The sequence below is a fragment of the Aptenodytes forsteri genome, unplaced genomic scaffold (assembly GCF_000699145.1).
Source record: "Aptenodytes forsteri isolate BGI_AS27 unplaced genomic scaffold, ASM69914v1 Scaffold53, whole genome shotgun sequence".
Taxonomy (NCBI): Eukaryota; Metazoa; Chordata; class Aves; order Sphenisciformes; family Spheniscidae; genus Aptenodytes; species Aptenodytes forsteri.
This window is the reverse complement of record NW_008795909.1, coordinates 1395062-1413795: the sequence shown is the minus strand read 5'-3', so window position 1 is coordinate 1413795 and position 18734 is coordinate 1395062. Positions and strand designations below refer to the sequence as shown.

At 36.8% G+C, this 18734-nt stretch overlaps 1 protein-coding gene across 1 annotated transcript in view; it reads left to right on the top strand.

Moving 5' to 3' along the window:
- Positions 1 to 18734, top strand: part of DCN (decorin) — a 40877-nt gene that overhangs the window by 13401 nt on the left and 8742 nt on the right. Inside the window, exons 3-4 of the mRNA XM_009284358.2 lie at positions 8170 to 8282; positions 18337 to 18550. Coding sequence (XP_009282633.1) covers positions 8170 to 8282; positions 18337 to 18550 — 327 coding nt within the window. The remainder of the gene's footprint in view (positions 1 to 8169; positions 8283 to 18336; positions 18551 to 18734) is intronic.

The window sequence follows — 18734 nt, the reverse complement described above, 5'->3', positions numbered from 1 at the left end:
TGTTAATTCTGGTAAATCCCAAAGTAAAGATTGAGGGAGCTATCCTTAAATTGTCATCTGTTGCCTGCAGCTTAAACTGTGAACAGGCAAACATCAAATTATATTACTCCAAAAGATCATTCAAAATGTAATTTATTAGATGATACTCACTTTTCTGAGTCACTGAAATGCTCTCTTCTGACTACTGTAAAATACTCGTAAGAAACAAATGTTTCACCTTAACACATGAGTACTCATAGGTAGTACATCTGCATTGCATCCACTTTGACTAAAGCCATTATGCACATGGTGCTGGCAGATTGCATGAATCACACAGGACAGTTGCTGTTCTCTGATGGGATGTTTTATGTCTGTTACCATGACAGTGGGAAATGTAAAGCTGGCAATTCCAGGAGTTAAAAAAACTCATAAGGTTAGATTTTTTTTTACTTAATGTCTTAATCCCTGAAGTCTCATGATTATTTCAGAATATTTTCCTGCCTTTCTAAAATACTTCAGTGCTTCTTGATAAGACATATAACTTCCAGACCTTTGAAATTAAAAGTCAGTTAGAAAGAACACAGAAATAGGAGTTGCTTGATTTTTAGTTTCAAGAATATATCATTACTCTTAGGTATTAGCTTTCGGAGCCAGGAGGCTAAATCTATCTGTACCAAAAACCTGACTAGCACTGAAAAATAATTCATAACATCTGTAGCTTGCAATATCCGTTATACTTTGAAATATGTGTTCACTACACAGAGTGGGTGCAAATGGAAAAGAACAGTTAAAGCAATGCATTCATTTTTAAATCTTTGTGAGGCCCTTTATAATTATTAGTATTATCATAATGGAGAATTATGCATTTGATCATAATGTGTGAATTTGTTTCTATTTTTCCGTGTTCCTCACTCTGTTCTGGGAAGCAATGTTGTAAATGTTTGGAAAAAAAAACAGCGTAGTAACATATCAGTAGGTCTACCTCTGTGAGAGGCCACCTCAGCAGGGGATGGAGTTCATTTTCTTGTTCTTTCCTGTGGGAAGGGTCAGAGGTATACAAAAATAATAATCTGTGATAAAAATAAGTCCAAAATGGATCTTAATGGAAGATGAGTCTTACAGACTGAAGAGCAGAAAAAAAGTCTGAAAAATGGTTGTGAATCACCTTTAAGAAGATGTATTTTGAGAGTCTCATGCATTCCAATGGACACTGCTTTTTTATATCTCTTAGAAAAAAATTATTACTGCTGACTTCATAGCAAGTGAGGGGAAGGTGGAGAACAAACTTTTACTTTAAAAGTGGGAGAGAGAAGGAGGCTGCGGATACTTCTCTGTAGAGGAAGACAATTGTTTCCTATTTTATGTATGGTGGGATGCAAATAATGAAATTACTCCTATTTGCAAATCCCACACAACAGAGAACAAATTTCCAGTAAATACTGAAGCACATAGCCAGTGAACTTTTCTAAGTCAAAGCATTCAAAGCTGTGTTAAGCTCCTTGCCATCCTTCCAGAAAGCAGTCCTTGAGTCCTGTTATTTTCCGTGACTAAGTATCCTGACCCCGTAAGCTTGCTGTTCGCCTCATTCACCCCAGAGTCCACTCAGGCCATTACTGAGGGCATTCACCCCCCGGGAGGGTTGCTGCCCCTCAGTGGGATGCGGCAGAGCTGGGTTTGGAGCAGGGGAGAGCACACAACAGCGTGCACAGGCAGCGCAGGCAGCTGCTGGAGAGGCTGCCTCCGCCGGGAGAGCAGCCGCTGATGATCACGGTTGGGAATTACATGCAGCTCAGCCCAAATTCCTCAGCTGGCAGCAGCTGTTTGTGGAAACTGAAGGAGTCTTGAAAAGAGCCCCATTTTATGTCCCCTGTGATAATAATTGTGAGTGTTGCAATGTAATAACACATGCATCTGAGCTACAGCATTCAGATGTCTCTCTGCCTTTTGGCCCCTTCTCTCCAGCTGGGGAAGAGAAGGTTTATTCAGAGAAATAAGCCACATCCCTGCTTGTTGTAAAATGGATAGGTGGAGGGAAAAAAAAACCCAAAATACCCCAAACAAACAAACAAAAAAATCAAACCCCAAGCTTTGTTGCGTTGTTAAAGTTGTTTATAATTGGCGCTGTTCATATATTTGTTATTTTGACTATGTGGTCTCAGTGTTACAAGTATGCAATTCTCAGGGAAGTGTCCTCATCTCTGGGCTACAGACTCAGACTTCCATTTGCTTAGTCTCCCTTGCTGGCCCCATAAATCTTGCATTCCTTTTCTGCATAGTCGTATGGCTTCAGCAGAATCGTGGCTCCGTGCCAAGTTGCAGACTAACTTGTGGCTCTCACTTCTGAGAAACTGGAGCAGTAGACTGAAACCCCTTCGTAGCAAAAAGGGTTCAAAAGCCACCCTTCTCCTTTCATGGGTTAAACAATTCCACGGCTGCTTGATCACAGCTCCTGTAGCTGAGCAGGTTATTCCCTCAACTGCAAAAGTAATAAAGCCTGTCTTGTATACCAAAACCCCTCACCCCCCTTAGTCCTTACACTATTCCCAAATCCTTGCTATATCTCCTACACCTGTTTGACTGCCTAAATGGCAGCATGTGCTAGCTGGGCTGGTGCAGTGCTACACAGGAGATGGCTAGCCACTGATTGCTGCTGTCTCAGGGGCTGGATAAGGGCTGAATTATACCAGCCTTGGCTCTTCTCTGCCTAATTTCTGGTCTCATAAAATCTCCAGACCCATCAGCCTTCTGTTCTCTCCAGGAGGTGAGGCAATAACAGCTAAACAGCCAGACACTGTAATTTGCTTAAGAAATTATGAGAAAAAACTACACTCCACATAAATAGGATCCCACAGAGACAAGCCTGATTTCTGCTACGTTACCTTCTTCTCCACCCTCCCACTAAGGAGGGACTCCTGGTCCTGTTAACCTCTCCCCACCAAACATCTTCTAGATGACTGTAGATGAGCCTTTCAGTGTTTCCAAAAGTGAGTGTGGGCCCTTGTTGTCTGCATGAAAGAAATCCGATGATGATCCAGCTCTGCTGGATTTTGATGAATACATTTTGATTGTTTGTTATTCAAAAAACCTGTGGTGTGGCAACTAGTGTAAGAAAAAGTTAGGAAAACTTCTGCCAGGGATAATAAAAGTTCAGCTGATCCTGACTAACAAAAGGAAATGTTTCAAGCTTACTTACACACTTTTTTTTTTTTTCCATTTTGTGGTTCTGTGGCATATTCTGTTCTTTATGTGTTTTCATATGCATGCATTTTTGCACAAACATGTACACTGGTGGGAACAGTTGAGTGCTACGGGTTGATAATGTAGAACAGAAGAAAATTTCTACTTATAGAAATCTGCAGAAAATAATACAGATCTGACCTGTGCTGCAGGAACTGATGGCTGTTCAGCTTCTATAAGGAAGTCATGATTTCTCCCAAAGAAATATTTTAGTGCAAATCGAAATGGTCTTTATGACTAAGGATACATGAACTCGTTTATTAAATCCCTTATATTTCCAGAATCTTTAGGCTCTTAATTTCAGTGTAAACAAGGATTTTGGAAGGGTGGAGCTATACCATTTCTACTTATTTGTGAATAAGTAGAATTTTTTAAAATGTATTTACCAACTTAGATAATAACTGACTTAGTTTTATTCAACCAAAATAAATAAAGACATATGTATTTTCAATTTAACATACAGTGGGAAAGGCAGAAGAATCTAAATCTTTAATCAGTTATAAGTTAATCTTAGGAACCAGAGGCCTGAAATATTTCCAGGGAACTGAATGCCGAACTGTGTAGCACTGATTATTCACATAAAAAGTCATTCTGCTATGAGAGATTTTCGTATGGCTTTTTAAGAAGCAACCTTTAATGTATAAAAAATCACAGCCAAGAGCTGGAATACTTGCGTAAACTGTTCTTAAAATGATTGAGAGGTGACTCAATTGACATTTTCCAACACCAGTTCCCCTTTCGGTAGGTATTACATAAATTTCACTGGAAGGCATTTGTAGGTGGACATGCAGTCATACTGTACAATATGGCTTCAGAAGTATATGGGCATCGCCTGGGTTTCTCAGAAATGAGTAGTAAGGACAGCCCACAGTTCCCCTCTAAACTTCTTGGTCTCCCAGACAGAGGAATCAAAAAATCCTCCTGGGAAACGGTAATTTTATCCCAGGAGCCAAAAGCCATTTCAGCTTCTAGTGGGATTACAATTTTCTCTTTTTGGTTCAAATTCTGTCATGCTGTCATGTTAGTTCGGGCTCCCCCATTCATCTGAACTGGCTGTTTATTGACTTGTCCTGACCAGAAAGTTTTGAAGGTTTGCTCTCCAGGCAGGGAATCTCCAGCACAGGGTCTAGTTTATACTACACCAATGCTCCTCCTACATGTATCTACCTGGAGATACATCTACCCATATAGAGACCTGGACCTGCAAGCTGAAGCACAGTTCTTGAAGCCAATGTAGATGTGACAAGTGGTGAAACACTTGGATCCAGTCCACACCTCAAACACAGTTTAGTCCTGAATTATTTAGCTGCTGATTTTACAAGGCAGTGTCCAGATCCACCCATTTATAAACTCTTCCTCCACTGGAGAGCTCCAGTTGATGTAGCTTTCAGCTGGAGGGTGTACTAAACTGCTTAATGAGAATGCAATGTCTCTCCAGCACCTGGGGTGCATCCTGTACTGCTCTATGCTTTCCTCTTCAAAACTCAGACAAGTCAAGGGGAAAAAAAAAAAATTCTATAGGTGTATTCTGAAACATTTTTAAAAACAGCTTCAGGAAATGCATAACAGAATATACATGAGATAGTTAATAAAACAAGTTTAACACTTTAAGGGATGGCATTTATATTCTTTGCATGCAAAGCTAACTATTGTATTGTACATCTTTCTAGTTTCTAGTACAAGATAGGAAGCTTTTATAAATCATTTTTCACAAATGGATATCTGATTATTGAATTAGTCTTATTGTTGTAATATGAAACATTTAAAGTTTAACTTCATTGCTCTGAGAAATTATCAGTTCTACCTTATTCAGGGATAACACTTGAGCTTTTAGAAGCTGACGTGAAGCTTGAAATGTACAGTTGGAAATTTATTTTGAAGTTTAGTGTCTGGCAAATTATCCCTTCAGTGGCAATCCAAGTGTTCTTACAAAGTATGTTCCAAGGGCATCACATAAAGGACAGCTGTATAACTCTCATGTGCCCTAGTTTCTGCCATAAACACTTATTTACAGATAACAGTCTACTAATATAAATGTACTGACAACCAGAACATAGTAATATTACTTTGAATACAAATAATTAAACCTTTTTTTTGTATTTATATGTGAAAAATGCTATAAAAGTTGCTAGACTGTAAGAACTTCTTATAACAAAGTTATGACCTTAAAAAGTAGTGCTTTTTGGAAAAGAATTTTTAGTTGCTGACATCATTCCTGTCCACTGAAGACAGAAACTGTCCAAAGACAACCAACATACAAATTATATGGTATCACATTTTAAACCTTTTTTTTGTATTTATATGTGAAAAATGCTATAAAAGTTGCTAGACTGTAAGAACTTCTTATAACAAAGTTATGACCTTAAAAAGTAGTGCTTTTTGGAAAAGAATTTTTAGTTGCTGACATCATTCCTGTCCACTGAAGACAGAAACTGTCCAAAGACAACCAACATACAAATTATATGTTATCACATTTTTATATATTTGGTACTCTAGTCCTACACTTCTGAAAGTAATGAGGGTTTTGCAACTGCCTTTAGTAAAAATGAAGTCCACGCCTTAGTGAGGAAAGGTTATTTTAGTAATATGAAGAATCTTAATCTATATCATATATTCATGCACTGAATATCAGTAAGGTAAACAGGATGAGATGTGAGCTTTGGCCTTTGTCATTTTATGTACAGTAGAAGCTTTTACTAATTCATCCCAGGCTGGATGATTGTGCTTTTTAAAACTTTTGGATGCTGATGTGATTAAAACTCAGCCAGGTTAATCTATATTGTACTCAGTTTTAATAAATATCAGATCCAAATATTTTAATAATTTTTTAGCTAATGTTAGAGAACTTATGAGTGGGAAAATAAATTTGAAAGAGTGGTTAGGATGTTTTTTTAAATTCAGAAATCAAACTTTTGTAATGGTAGGACAACAGAATATGTTCTATACAGACTAATATAAATTCAAAAGTAAGATTAAAAGAAGCAAACACTTTTCAAAAGTTTAGGTCTCCTGCACCCATATATAGATAACTAAAAAAGCAATCTTGTTTCCTGAATTTGCTAGGCACCAACAGCAGTAACAGACACCTGTGGGATCTGTGAGATGCTCAACACTTTGGAAGATTCAGACCAGACACCTAAAGATGAACTGGAGGCCTCATCTGCATGTAGATATTTCTAAGAATATGGCCAAATCTATAATGAATTCTTAGTGCATCACTAATTGTAGCAAAGCTCCGGTACACATCACTGTGGCCTCTCTAGAGTTTATGGTGAAGTTTTATAGTAGTAACTATAGAATAGTGTTCTTTATGTAGGTTAAAAGGATTATATAGTACCAAACATATACTTCTTTTCATGGTTTGCCATAATCCTTCCAAATACGAGCCAACCATTTAATACGAGCCAACCATTTTTTCACTCTACATATATATATATATATATATATATATATATATATATATATATATATATATATATATATATATATATATATATATATATATATATATATATATATATATTCTAAAAAGGATTGAAAGAGAAGGGATTTTGCTTAACATTGCATTTTAACAGAGAAACCTACATTCGAGGTGTGAAAACACTTACATTTGTGATGAACGTTAAACATCTCAGAATCACAGAATTATTGAGTTTGGAGGTCACCTCTTGAGATTGTCTAGTCCACCCCCCCTGCTAAAGCAAGGTCAGCTAGATCAGGTTGCTTAGGGCTGTGTCCAGTCAACTTTTGAATATCTTCAAGGATGGAGACACCACAACCTTTGTGGGCAAAGCATATCTTGTCTCTGGGCTTGAGATTAAAATATATAGGTTTAAAAAGATAATATATATAAATATACATCTTTCATCTGAGAACAATATCATGCAGTCTACCATCATACTGGGGAGACACTGGCGATACTTGCAGAGAGATCTTTCCCAGGAGAGTTCAAATATAGCTTCAGAAATATTTGTTAAAAACTTTACTGGTAAAAAGACTGTTCTATCCAGAGAAGTCCACTTCTGTTAGATGTCCATATAGAGACTTTATTAGTGTCTATAAATTTTTCCTACCAACCATTCATTTAGCGTTTCACATTCTGTTAAAGAAACAAAACAAAACAAAACTAGTTAGGAAAGAACATTTTAATTTTGTGGTAAATCAGAATGACTATAAAAGTTTTGCTCTATTCCAAGTCACAGTATGAAAGAAAAGCTGGGTAAAGCAAGTGTTATTTAACACTAAATAATTTCATTTCCATGACTTCATCGGACTTACATATCAGCTATTCAGAAAATAGTCCCAAAGAGAGTCTTTAATTTAAACTGTCTGATGTTCTTTTGGCAGTTGTAGTGAAACCAAGAGATTTGTTCTCCAGAAAACTTGGACATAGTTTCAGATGAAAGAAAAGGGGGGAGGTGGATTGGTTTTTTTTAAGGTGGACTTTACTGCAAGTTATTCAGTTACTGTCAAACAAACAGTATTTTTTCTGGAAATGATTATAATTAACTATCGTACTTCTTTCAAAAAAGCCTACTACCTTTTAAATAGCAGGAAATGTTCTCTGTGCACAAAAGCTAACACACAGTGAAATTAATAAATACCATACCTCTTTCTGAAAGCAATTTTTTTTCACACGATTCAATGGAATTAAACATGTTAGAAATAATTTTCCCAAACTCAATCCTTTGCTTCAAGCTATAACTCAGATATATTCTCAGAAAATGGCATAATGGAAATGTGACTAAATAAATTTTGATTTGACATAGCAAAATAAAGCTCCCTTTGACTGGCTGGAGACAGAAATACTTTCAGATAAGTCTTCATAAGCTTCTTCAGGAAATGAGTTCTAGAAATGGTGTTTACTGAAAGGTAAATGCTGCTAAGAAAAGTACTGACCCCTATTTACAATTTCTTTCAAAGTCAATTGTTTATTCTTTTCACTGTCCCCAGGTCTGGAAAAAGTGCCAAAAGACCTTCCTCCCGACACAACTCTGCTGGACTTACAGAACAACAAAATCACTGAAATTAAAGAAGGAGATTTCAAGAACTTGAAGAATCTTCATGTAAGTATATAAATGAACTAGCATTTGCCAAAAAAAAAAGGGGAGAAAATGTGGTTTTGGCCTGGTACTCAGGTTTTTAAGGAAAACTGATGAAATACCCTGTGATCTTCCTCCACCAGCCCAGCCTATTTATTTCCTTTCCCATTCCTCTCCTGCAAACTCTTTTCTCATACCACAGAAGTTTCTCATCTCTTTTCAACTCTTCATACCTGTCTCCTGTCCATTCAGTCTCCTGATCTCCATCATAACTTCTCTCACCTATTTATTTATGTTTTCAGTCCCTTTGGCACAGTGACTTGGTTATTTCTATTTAAAAAGCAGATCCATCTCAACCCTGCCACCTCACTCGTTACGGTATTCCTTCCTCTCCCACCTCTGAGCTCACAAGAGATTTGTATATACCATGTTTGTCAGCAGTTTTGCTGTACTAATTTTAGTTCAAGTATCTTTTCAAATCAGTCTTCTGCCCGCTGCACTACAATGAAATCGTGTTATTTGAATAACTTTCTCCTAGCAAAACTCCATCCTCATGCTCCTTTACCTGCCAGTCTCTTCCAACGCTGCTGTCTGTTTTCCTCTTTGCTGAAATATTTTCCTTCCCTGGTTTCTGTGACTGCCTTTTTTTCTGGTTCACCTCTTCTTTTCCAAGTTTCCATCAGACAACTACCTTCCTCTGTTTCAAAATTTTTGTTTCTCTGTCTGAGGTCCTCCTCCTTTATTTCTATGCTTTTAATCAACATCTTAAAATTCATACCTCATAGTCTTGCCTCAATTTTGTTGAAAAATGTCTTTCTTTCTAGATCAGAAAAAGGCTATTACTTCTCTGCCTTTGAAAGTAATACCCCAACTCAGGCATAATTATGAAAATACTATTTTTCTAGCCTTTCATCGACTCAATTTATTCTGTGTATTATTCTATTCGATCCTTTTTGATATAAACTACTTGGCTTTGCTTTCCTGGCTCTTCACAGCCTCTTTCCATTCTATTGTTTTCATTCACAACCCAGAAGCCAACTCCCACTTTTTATCCATTCATGATGCCAATGCCATCACCCAAACAAGCACTGTTTCAAACAAGAATCTGCATTCAGCCACTCATACTTGGAAAAAAAAAATCCTATAAATATTTATCTCCTTAATTACTTCCAAATTCCCTCTTAAATTTTTCTTTTAATGCAACATCAAGAAGAAAAGTTTTAAAAAAATTTCTAGGAACAGGCACAATGCCAGTCTGTCCATAGTGGAGGGAGCTGCATAAGTAAATCATGATGAGGTTTATGTCATCTAATTTTAGCATAGGTGTCTATACTTGAGCTAGTTACACAGATAATCTCTACAGTCAACAAAGAGAAGTAGGTGCTTCTACATCACATTTCATCTGACTTGGTTTTAGAATGAGATGACTTGTGCCCCAGAATTTTTTTTCAATTCCTCTGCTTGGCTACTGAACAGATTCGACACCCTTATTCCTGCACACTCGTTTTGGTTTTCTTCCACCTTGGAGAGAAGTCCTGCGTTTTCTGTGAAGATCATCTGCAAGGTGCTAAAAAAGAGAAAAGTCTTGTCAGTGAAATTAATCTTTTTGCTGACACTGCATGAAATGAGTCAGAGCATGGTATTGCAGATGAAAAGCACTGCCCCAGTGACTTCTGCCTACTTGGCACTCAGCTCAGGTCTCTGTTATACATCCTACTGTGAGTTAAGCTGTTGTGAACTATGTCATATCATTGAGGTTAACTCTATGGATTTTTTTTTCTTTCTTTTATTACAGCAGATATAATTTAATAGTGAATTAAATAAGTAACTCTTCAGGGAAAAGATTATTTGTTTGTCTTACTCCCAAAAGTACCCAGTACATGCTTAGGAACCAGTGGAATTCATACAAAAGAGTGACAACGGTAACGTAAGTTTTAACAAATAACCTTCAAAACTATGCAGTTTTCCTGGATTTACTCAAGAACAAAAAATGATCCTCTCATCTCCTCCCCAAAATAACAATTTAGTCATGCAGTACATATATGTAACTATATAACCATCTTTACTCTCAGCAGGCATCATTCTTCTTCTTGTGTAATATCTGGGAATGATTCCCATTCCCCACCTCACAATTAAATATTCTTCAGAGTTATAGTGAAAGGGGAATATTGGTTTTAGATGAATATAACTCAAAAGCTTTGTTGTAGACAAAGCTCCATTGTCACTTTTGTTTTAAGGAGATATATGTGTGTGTGATATATATATGTGTATATATCTCTCTCATGTATACGCTTTTTAATCATATTCCCTGATAAACATGGCTTGTGTTAGCGTTACACTTGACAGTGTGATGTTCAAAAGTTTCTAGACTTCTTAGACTTTACTAAACCTTCTTATACTCTACTAAAACAGGAAGATTTACATAAATTATCAGTATTATTGTTCCAAAATCTAAAATTATCAGCAACTGCAGTTAACGTCTTGCATGAAGTGATCACTTAAGGGAACAATTCCTTAAATCCCAATTTTCATAGATCTTGAAAAGAATGAGCAGTATATTCAGTTTATTCCTTTTGAATATTCCTTTTAAATTCCTTCCTAATTCCTATAGACATCACCAACCATAAGTGTAATAGTTTTAGAAGAGATTTTCATGAACAAGTTGCGTTGAACCTAGAGTTCAACTTGTACTAAAACCCGGGTGAAGTAAGGCAAAAAGAAAGGATCTACCTATAACTTGCCCATGGCTTCTCTTTCAGCAAAAATGTAACTGCTTATGCTCTGAGTGCACAATACATGGAAATAGAAATGAAAGAGAAATTAGTACCTACAAAAATATTCTTTGTATCAGAAAATTTTCCTGAGTAGGTAAAAAAGCAGTTAAAATTTGCAGCTGTGGAAATATGGCAATTAAAAAAGGATGCAACTAAGGGAATATTTATCTGCAAATAGTAGATGCCTGCCAGAAAACACCAGAGTCAACAGATTTGGTGCACTTGATATTTTTATAGTTTTAAATTTATCCAGGAAAAAGTGGCTAAACTATTAATGTTGTACTATAAAAACTCAGTGAGATTTCACACTATTTAAAAATGAAAGATAAGATATATTTTTTACCAGAGGACTTGGGAGAATAGGGAAAAAATTGAAGACAGTCTTTTTTTTAGGGCCGAGGACTGAGTTTTGCAGTTTCAGAAAACTGTCTGATACTATGTAAAATACTTGCTTATGATTTAGACCTGTGGCCAAACAATCAGAGAGGCGCTATTGGAAAAGCCAGGAAAAAAAACTTCTGTGAAACTGTCAGAATTTTCCAGGCAGACTGACACTTCTGGATAGAGTACGGTACTTTGACCCCATGGACACAATAAAGAATCCAAAATACTACATAAGTAAGCCCTCATGCAGAGTGAAGGAGGAGTCTGCAAAAACAGCACATGGAGTTGCATGCTGTGTGGCAAAGCCAAAGCAAACCAGCATAACGCCTGGCACTTGGAAAAAGAGGTAAAAGAAACTACTGTGTATTAGATCACTGTAAGAACAACACAAACAACAGAATAGTGACTGCATGCTTTTCCAACAGGAATTTTTCAATGGCACAGTGTTAGTACAGCAAAAGAAGACGAATGCGCTATTGGTCTGAAATCAAATGGAACATTGCTTAATTTAAGCTGGCAGAACTATGCAAAGCCATGGTTGTGCATACAACAGTGCTAAAACCAGTTGTACTTACACCGAAAGCAAAGACCTGCATGAAGGAGATAAAAGATTTAAACTTGGGACTTAAGGTTATGACCATATCCACACTAAGGGATTATTGACACTAAATATACGGGCAAATAAACTGAAACACTCTTTGCAGTAATATCAACTGGAAAAACAAAGTATTGCATTAGAAAAGTTTCATGCACTTTTTTTTTTTTTTTAAATCAAAAGAAGGTTCCCTATGGAAGGACAAGAGCCCAGATTAACTGAAGAAAAGTCTAAGAACATCTTCCAGGGATACAGAAAAGCTCCTAACAAATCAAAAAGTATTAATGAAAGAACACAGTCTTCTGATGACTCATTACAGCTTCAGTTCCTTTTTCCCAGGCATAATTAAAAGAGAAGTTAAGGAAACTTAATGCTCTGCAAATCACAGAATGAAGAGTCAGTAACCACCGGCATGCTGTAAAAAAAACCAAAGACAGATATCTCTGTCCAGTTTCTACCTCCGAACTCAATTTCCACTATCATCAACGGCAGACATTCTTAACAGGACTGAGAGATACCTTTTTTAAATTTTTTTTGCACTTGGTGCAGCTGTAGGTTTCTAACAAATATTCTGAGGAAAAAAGAAAAGTTAATCTTTCTGAAACGCAGCACTGCCTTAGAGAGTTGTAATATTCTGAGGAAAACAGAAAAGTTAATCTTTCTGAAATGCAGCACTGCCTTAGAGAGTTGCCATGTCCTCAGACACTCCTTTGCATTGTGCTTAACACACAATCAGATTTTCCACTGAAACAAGCATGCAACACACCACATGCATGCAAAACATTTTTAATGTGCCGAGGGTAAAGATCTTTTCATGTGAGGAAAACGACAGAAGAAAATACTTTGAGGTCCTTAAAAGTCTGGAGAGAGTCAGTGTATTAAGCTAATGAAAAAAGGAGATTTTATATACAACAATAAAATAAACAAGTAAATTGTAATAAAATGAATGACCAAAATGCTTGCCTCAGTAGACAAGGACAGGGTTGAAAGATTCTCTAGAACTCCAAAGCATTAGGATTATTTTTTCTTAGAGCAGGAAAATGTAGAGCCAGCTGCTCTGTGGTCATCTGTGCAAGTCATGTTACACAAGACTTATCAGTGAGAGCTCAAACGCCATGCAAACTAGATCTGCAGCAGGCTCCTTGGCTTTGCGAGATTATTCAACAAGGTACTGTGGATGTGATCAAACTGCTTTCCACAGTCGTCTTTTGTTTATACTGACAGGCTGTTGCTCCAATGCCTTGCCATCTCCTCCCCTCACAGCTCATTCATCTCTTCCCTATTGTTTCTATGTCATCCCTTTTTTCTTGTCTTTCTTAGCTACATCCGCTAGATCCTAGGCTTGGTAGGGTTACTACCAAACCCTACCAAAGAATTTAAGTAACAACAAATAAAGAATAATTGTGCCATCATGGTTTTTTGTACCTTTATCCTTTTCTTGCCTTAACTGTAGATCATGGGCCCTTCAGGAGACATAACATCTGGAATTCTGTTCAGAGACCTCCTTGGATTCAGGGGCTCTTGCTTCCTTCAAGTTTACCAATGTTTAAGATTTTTTAAAATGAATTTTAAAATGAATACTTAATTTGTAAAATTCTGTCTCCTGGTATAACACAATTAGAGAAGAAAGTCAAGTTCTGTTTTATATTTTTTGTGTTTTGTTGTTTGTTGGTTTTTTTTTTTCCTAAGTGTACATCTACTTCTAGTAATTTGGCAGAAAAGATTGAATATATGTCCAGGTTATGAGTATGTAGTTATTTAGTAACAACTAAAAACATAAGGCAAACAAAAAGGATGAAATTTATTATTATTTTTATTTGGATGCCTGACTCCTGAGCTTACAATTCTTAAGGCATTACTGTTCCTAGCAGAACTGTAATAAAAACCAGGTAATAATGTAATACATAACCCAGGAAATTAAAGAAATTCCATCGGGTCAGTGGATTAACTTTTCAGTTTAAACCCTGAAGGACGCATGCATCATTAAAGATTTGATGTTAGGTAAGAGTACCATCCCCAGCTGGCAAAACAGATGTATCACCATGTATTATGGCTGATAACAATTTGCTGATCATTTTACAGTTCACTTCTGATTTTGGCAAGGCTCTTGCTTCAAATTATTCTAAATTAAGAAGAACAGAAATAGGGATGAAAACCCCTCAGAACAATCCCCTGAGATTCTCTCATAATGAAATTACACCAAAAAAATACAATCCCCTGCTCCCCACCCCCAGACAGGGCAAAAATTCTAAGTTTTGGTAACCCCAAGAAGAACAACCCTATGCTAGCTCCTACATGATTGCCACACGCTCCCTCTGCAGTTTGACAGGGTGTATTTTGACAAAAGCCTGCCAACAAGTGTTCCAAAATTTTCCTGAATTGTGAATCCTCCTTTTTGTTTTGGGAATAAATATTTGAGGTAGAAACCAGGCCAGAGGGAGCTAAATGGCCAGACTCCCACTGACTTCAACGGAGCCAGCATCTATTCCTGTCATACAGTGATTTTTTTTTTTTTTTGCCCTGACTACACTAATACCAGAGGTGTTTCAGTAAAAAGTAAGCCATTTTTGGAGCAAAGCTTGGATTTTTTTTCCTCTCTGAGAACCACTTAAACTGCTGGTCATGATAAGATGGTCCGTAGGTATTACCACAGTGCAAAATTATAATAGGGCCAATGTTTACCGTGCAATGTTTACACTCTATATATGACAAGGGAAAAAGGCTTTATCTCAGGAAACTGAAGATGGAAGCTAATTTTTCTCTTATCCATAGCAAATTGCTATGAACCCTCTAAGCTTGACTAGGAGTTGTCTTTAATACTTGACGTATTTGTGCCTCTTTTTTTTCTCTTTCTTTCTTTCCTCCTTTCTTACCTATGGCTAAATATCTTCGCACCCATACCAGGTCATGCTGAAAGCTGTACATTCGTGTGCTCAGCCTTTTGTATTGTGAATTGGTGACATGCTTCAAGTTTTTTTTTTTTTTTTTTTTTTTTCTAGTGGGGGGAGTACATTTATTTTAAAAGAAATATCTTTTTCCCTCCACTAAAAATGGAAGCATGGAAGAAGATAGATTTTTGAATAAAAGTATCAATTCCTGTGGCTCTGTTCTAGGCTGTCAGATTTCTGCCAAATAATTTCATACAAGCATCATCACAAGTACTGTCTGTGGCCAAGGGGCTCCAGCACTTTCAGCACTTTCAGGCTGACCCTCATTTTTCCCTCTGAGTACTTCTTGCCCTGTACAAAATTTTTATATGTCCTTTAACAAGATGAATATAATGCCCTGTCATGCCATCTGGGCTTTATTCAGGATAGCTAGTCCATGTGGCATGTTTTTGCCTAACGTCCCTTCCTCAATAGCACTGCCTGCAGATGTTTTCCCTAGGTTTTTCTGCTCTAGTTCCTGTTTTCACTGACCTCTAAATTCCCCTGAGTTTTTAATTTAATTTTATTTTGTTTTGTTTTAACTTTTGTTACATGCAAACCATACGGGGCACATTTTGAGGAAAGTAAACAGCATTGCTCCAAGGCTAATAACTTAGTTCTTTAAGTCTTGCATATAATAGAGTTATTGTGAAGTGGGAAAGGAACTCAGGGGTGGCTCTCCAGGTGCTATGCTGGTGTGTTATCCTCATCATTTGCTGTTGCTCTGGGAGACAGTAAAACTTCTCTTACAAATTCTGATAGATGGGTTTATTTTTTCTTCTTTACAGCTGCACAACAGTGTGGAAAAATAATGCAGGTTTAAAATACCGGGAGCAGGGACCTGCAGTGCGGGGTGTAAGTGGGAAATGATATTCTGGTACAAAAAAGTTGAAAACCACAGGCTTGTGATACCTTCCCACCTTATACCACCATAGATATGTTCCCACTGTGAAATCAGTATTTTTAAACATACCTTTGATAGATACCATCATTTCTAAGTGAGAGACTTTCTGAATGTTTGAATAAAACAGTTCTGCGTGTTTCCCCAAGATAACATGGTCATATTCAGGAGAAAGCATTGGCAAAGCAGAACAGATTAATCCTAGATACCTAGATAACTTCTGGTTTTGGTCAGGACTATCAGTTCTGCTCTGAAGAGCTGTAATATCCTCTTAACATCAACTACTCAGAGAATATTTCCATGTGTGTAGCTGAATGTATACCTATCTATTTCCAGCAACAAATATTTCACATCAGATCATCAGCTGTGATAATCATGGCCCAAACATTTTTTATCTAAAAGGCAACAAAGTTAAAACAAATCAAATAAAAAAGAAAAAAAGATAAGGCAGACTTTTGGCTGAAATAAATGACCAAGCAGTAGAAAGCAAGATACAGAATAAAAATTTCAAGTGCTGATAAGATGAGTCTAAACTCATTGAATGTTGACTTAGAGATCTATGGAAAAGAAATCCATGGTAAAATTAAGGAAAAAAAAAAAAAGAATGTAATTAGCAGTAACACATTCAGTTATTCAGTTATTATGATAAAAACTGAGACTCATCTGCATAATTCAAGCTGTACCCCTCATAATAACTGGATTGTTTCCCATGTCCTAATATTGTGCAGGTAGCTGTATTACACTACAGGCAGAATCTACATCTGTATCACAATTCTGGCAATGATGACTCAGGAAACCACACCCCATGTGTACCCCATGTGTTCTCATGGCAGTTCTTACAGCTCAGGCTCAAATAAAAGAGAGTTGGGGCCATGGCTCCCACTGACCAATATATTTATTTTGGGAGAGGCTTATTGTTAAGGAAATGCTCTGCTGAACTGTGAGTGACCTTTTCTACCTCCTCTTGCAAATGTGTTATTGCTAGCTAGCATACAAAATTAAAACCAGATACGCTCAGCTTTATGTGTACTCAGTGAAACCATGTACAGAGCACACTGCTTGCTTTGCTCAGGATGATCTGCAAGAGGAGTCCATTAGGGAAAAAACACACATCAAATACCATTTTAAACTGTCTTCTCACCTCTATTTCAGTTTTCATGATGGAGAGGTGCAGTCACAGATGCTGATATACTTCTTGGCACTCTTTTAATACTTAACTGATTGTGGAAAGAGTTGAATGCTCCAAGAAACAGACTAAAGTGTAATTCTGAAATTATTAAAAGTGTATTAAAATGCACTGAATGTTAACTATATTATATGCAATATAAAAAATTGTGGTTTAGCAGCAACTGTTGTCTTCTGTTTCTGAAAACAGCATAATGGAGTTAGTGATCCAAGATGCTCTATAGCTATTCTCTAGTAATAAATATAAGTAGATATTATATCGATATTTATACAGCTCATTCTACCTAATTCACTGCACAAACATGCCGCACTGTAAGTCTGATAAGTAGATAGCAAACAGATGGAATGATAAGATTCATTCTGATATGTATCATATCTGAAATCCTTTCCATTAGCTGCATTACTGTTCTGACAGTAATGGGACTTTCTTCTCCCTTTTTATGTCATGGTTGGTTAATCAATAAGATTGAGCAGTAATGTAAAATTTCAGAGGCATACAGAGACCACCTATTACAGGTAACAGCTTTCATGGAGGCCTTTCTCCCCTGACTGTATAGAGAGCTAATTTGCTTAGAGTTACCCTGAGTCTAGATATCACAATTGTTGTGAGAACTGGATTAGGCACCTACGTAGTAGGCAGAATGAATATGGCCCATGACGCCTAACTGCAGGACTTAAGAGTATGATGCTTCAAATTGCTCCCTTTCCATACCAAGTTATGCTTACCAAAAAATAGCTTATATCTCTGCAAAAATGAGGTTATTATCAGACAGATATCTAATAAGTGCAGTCTATAAGACTAACAGGAAAGAGGTGATGATATGCATATTTTTATTAAGCTGGGCTGTGCCTTCACTGTATTGAGTCATAGAATTTTCTGTTCAGGAAAAACTGCTTAGGTTGGTTGTGTGATGATGGGTAAGGTATAAAAGTATCCTCAGAATAAACAGAATCAGAAAGAAACCCAAATAAAACTGATAATGTTAGTTTTATGTGAATGCCTTGTTCTTCACAGCTTTCAAATGGAAGGGTTGTACTTATTCTTGGGTATAAATTATGGATGTTAACAGAAGCTGCATATACCTCAGCAATGAAATAACACTTGTATTTGTTATGCAGGCCTTGTTTATCTTGCACTGATTCAGAAGGTCTTTATTTGTTTTAGTACTGCATTGCATTTTCTTCAGCTCATTAGATTGGCCATCAAAAGACATCAAAAGACACTAGAAAAGAATAAGTATTTTTGAATGTTTCATTCCTAAAATAATTTCCCTAATGATCATCTGAGATCTCCTTCATTATTACTCCACAGGCATTGATCCTTGTTAACAACAAAATCAGCAAAATAAGCCCGTTAGCTTTTGCTCCTCTGAAGAAACTGGAAAGACTTTACCTGTCCAAGAACAACCTGAAGGAACTCCCAGAAAATATGCCGAAGTCTCTTCAGGAGATACGGGCTCATGAGAACGAGATCTCCAAGTTGAGGAAAGCTGTCTTTAACGGACTGAATCAAGTGATTGTCTTAGGTACGAGCATGAGAAATTATAACAAAATCAACTCAATGTTTTTTCAAGATGTTGTTTTTAGTTCAATCAGTGATTTTATGTAGAAAGCCAAGCAATGCTCCAATAAATTGTACCTCCAAATTAGCTTTGACTTGAAGGATATAGGTACCTGCACTGCAGCACAGCTCACGACCATGTTTTGTTG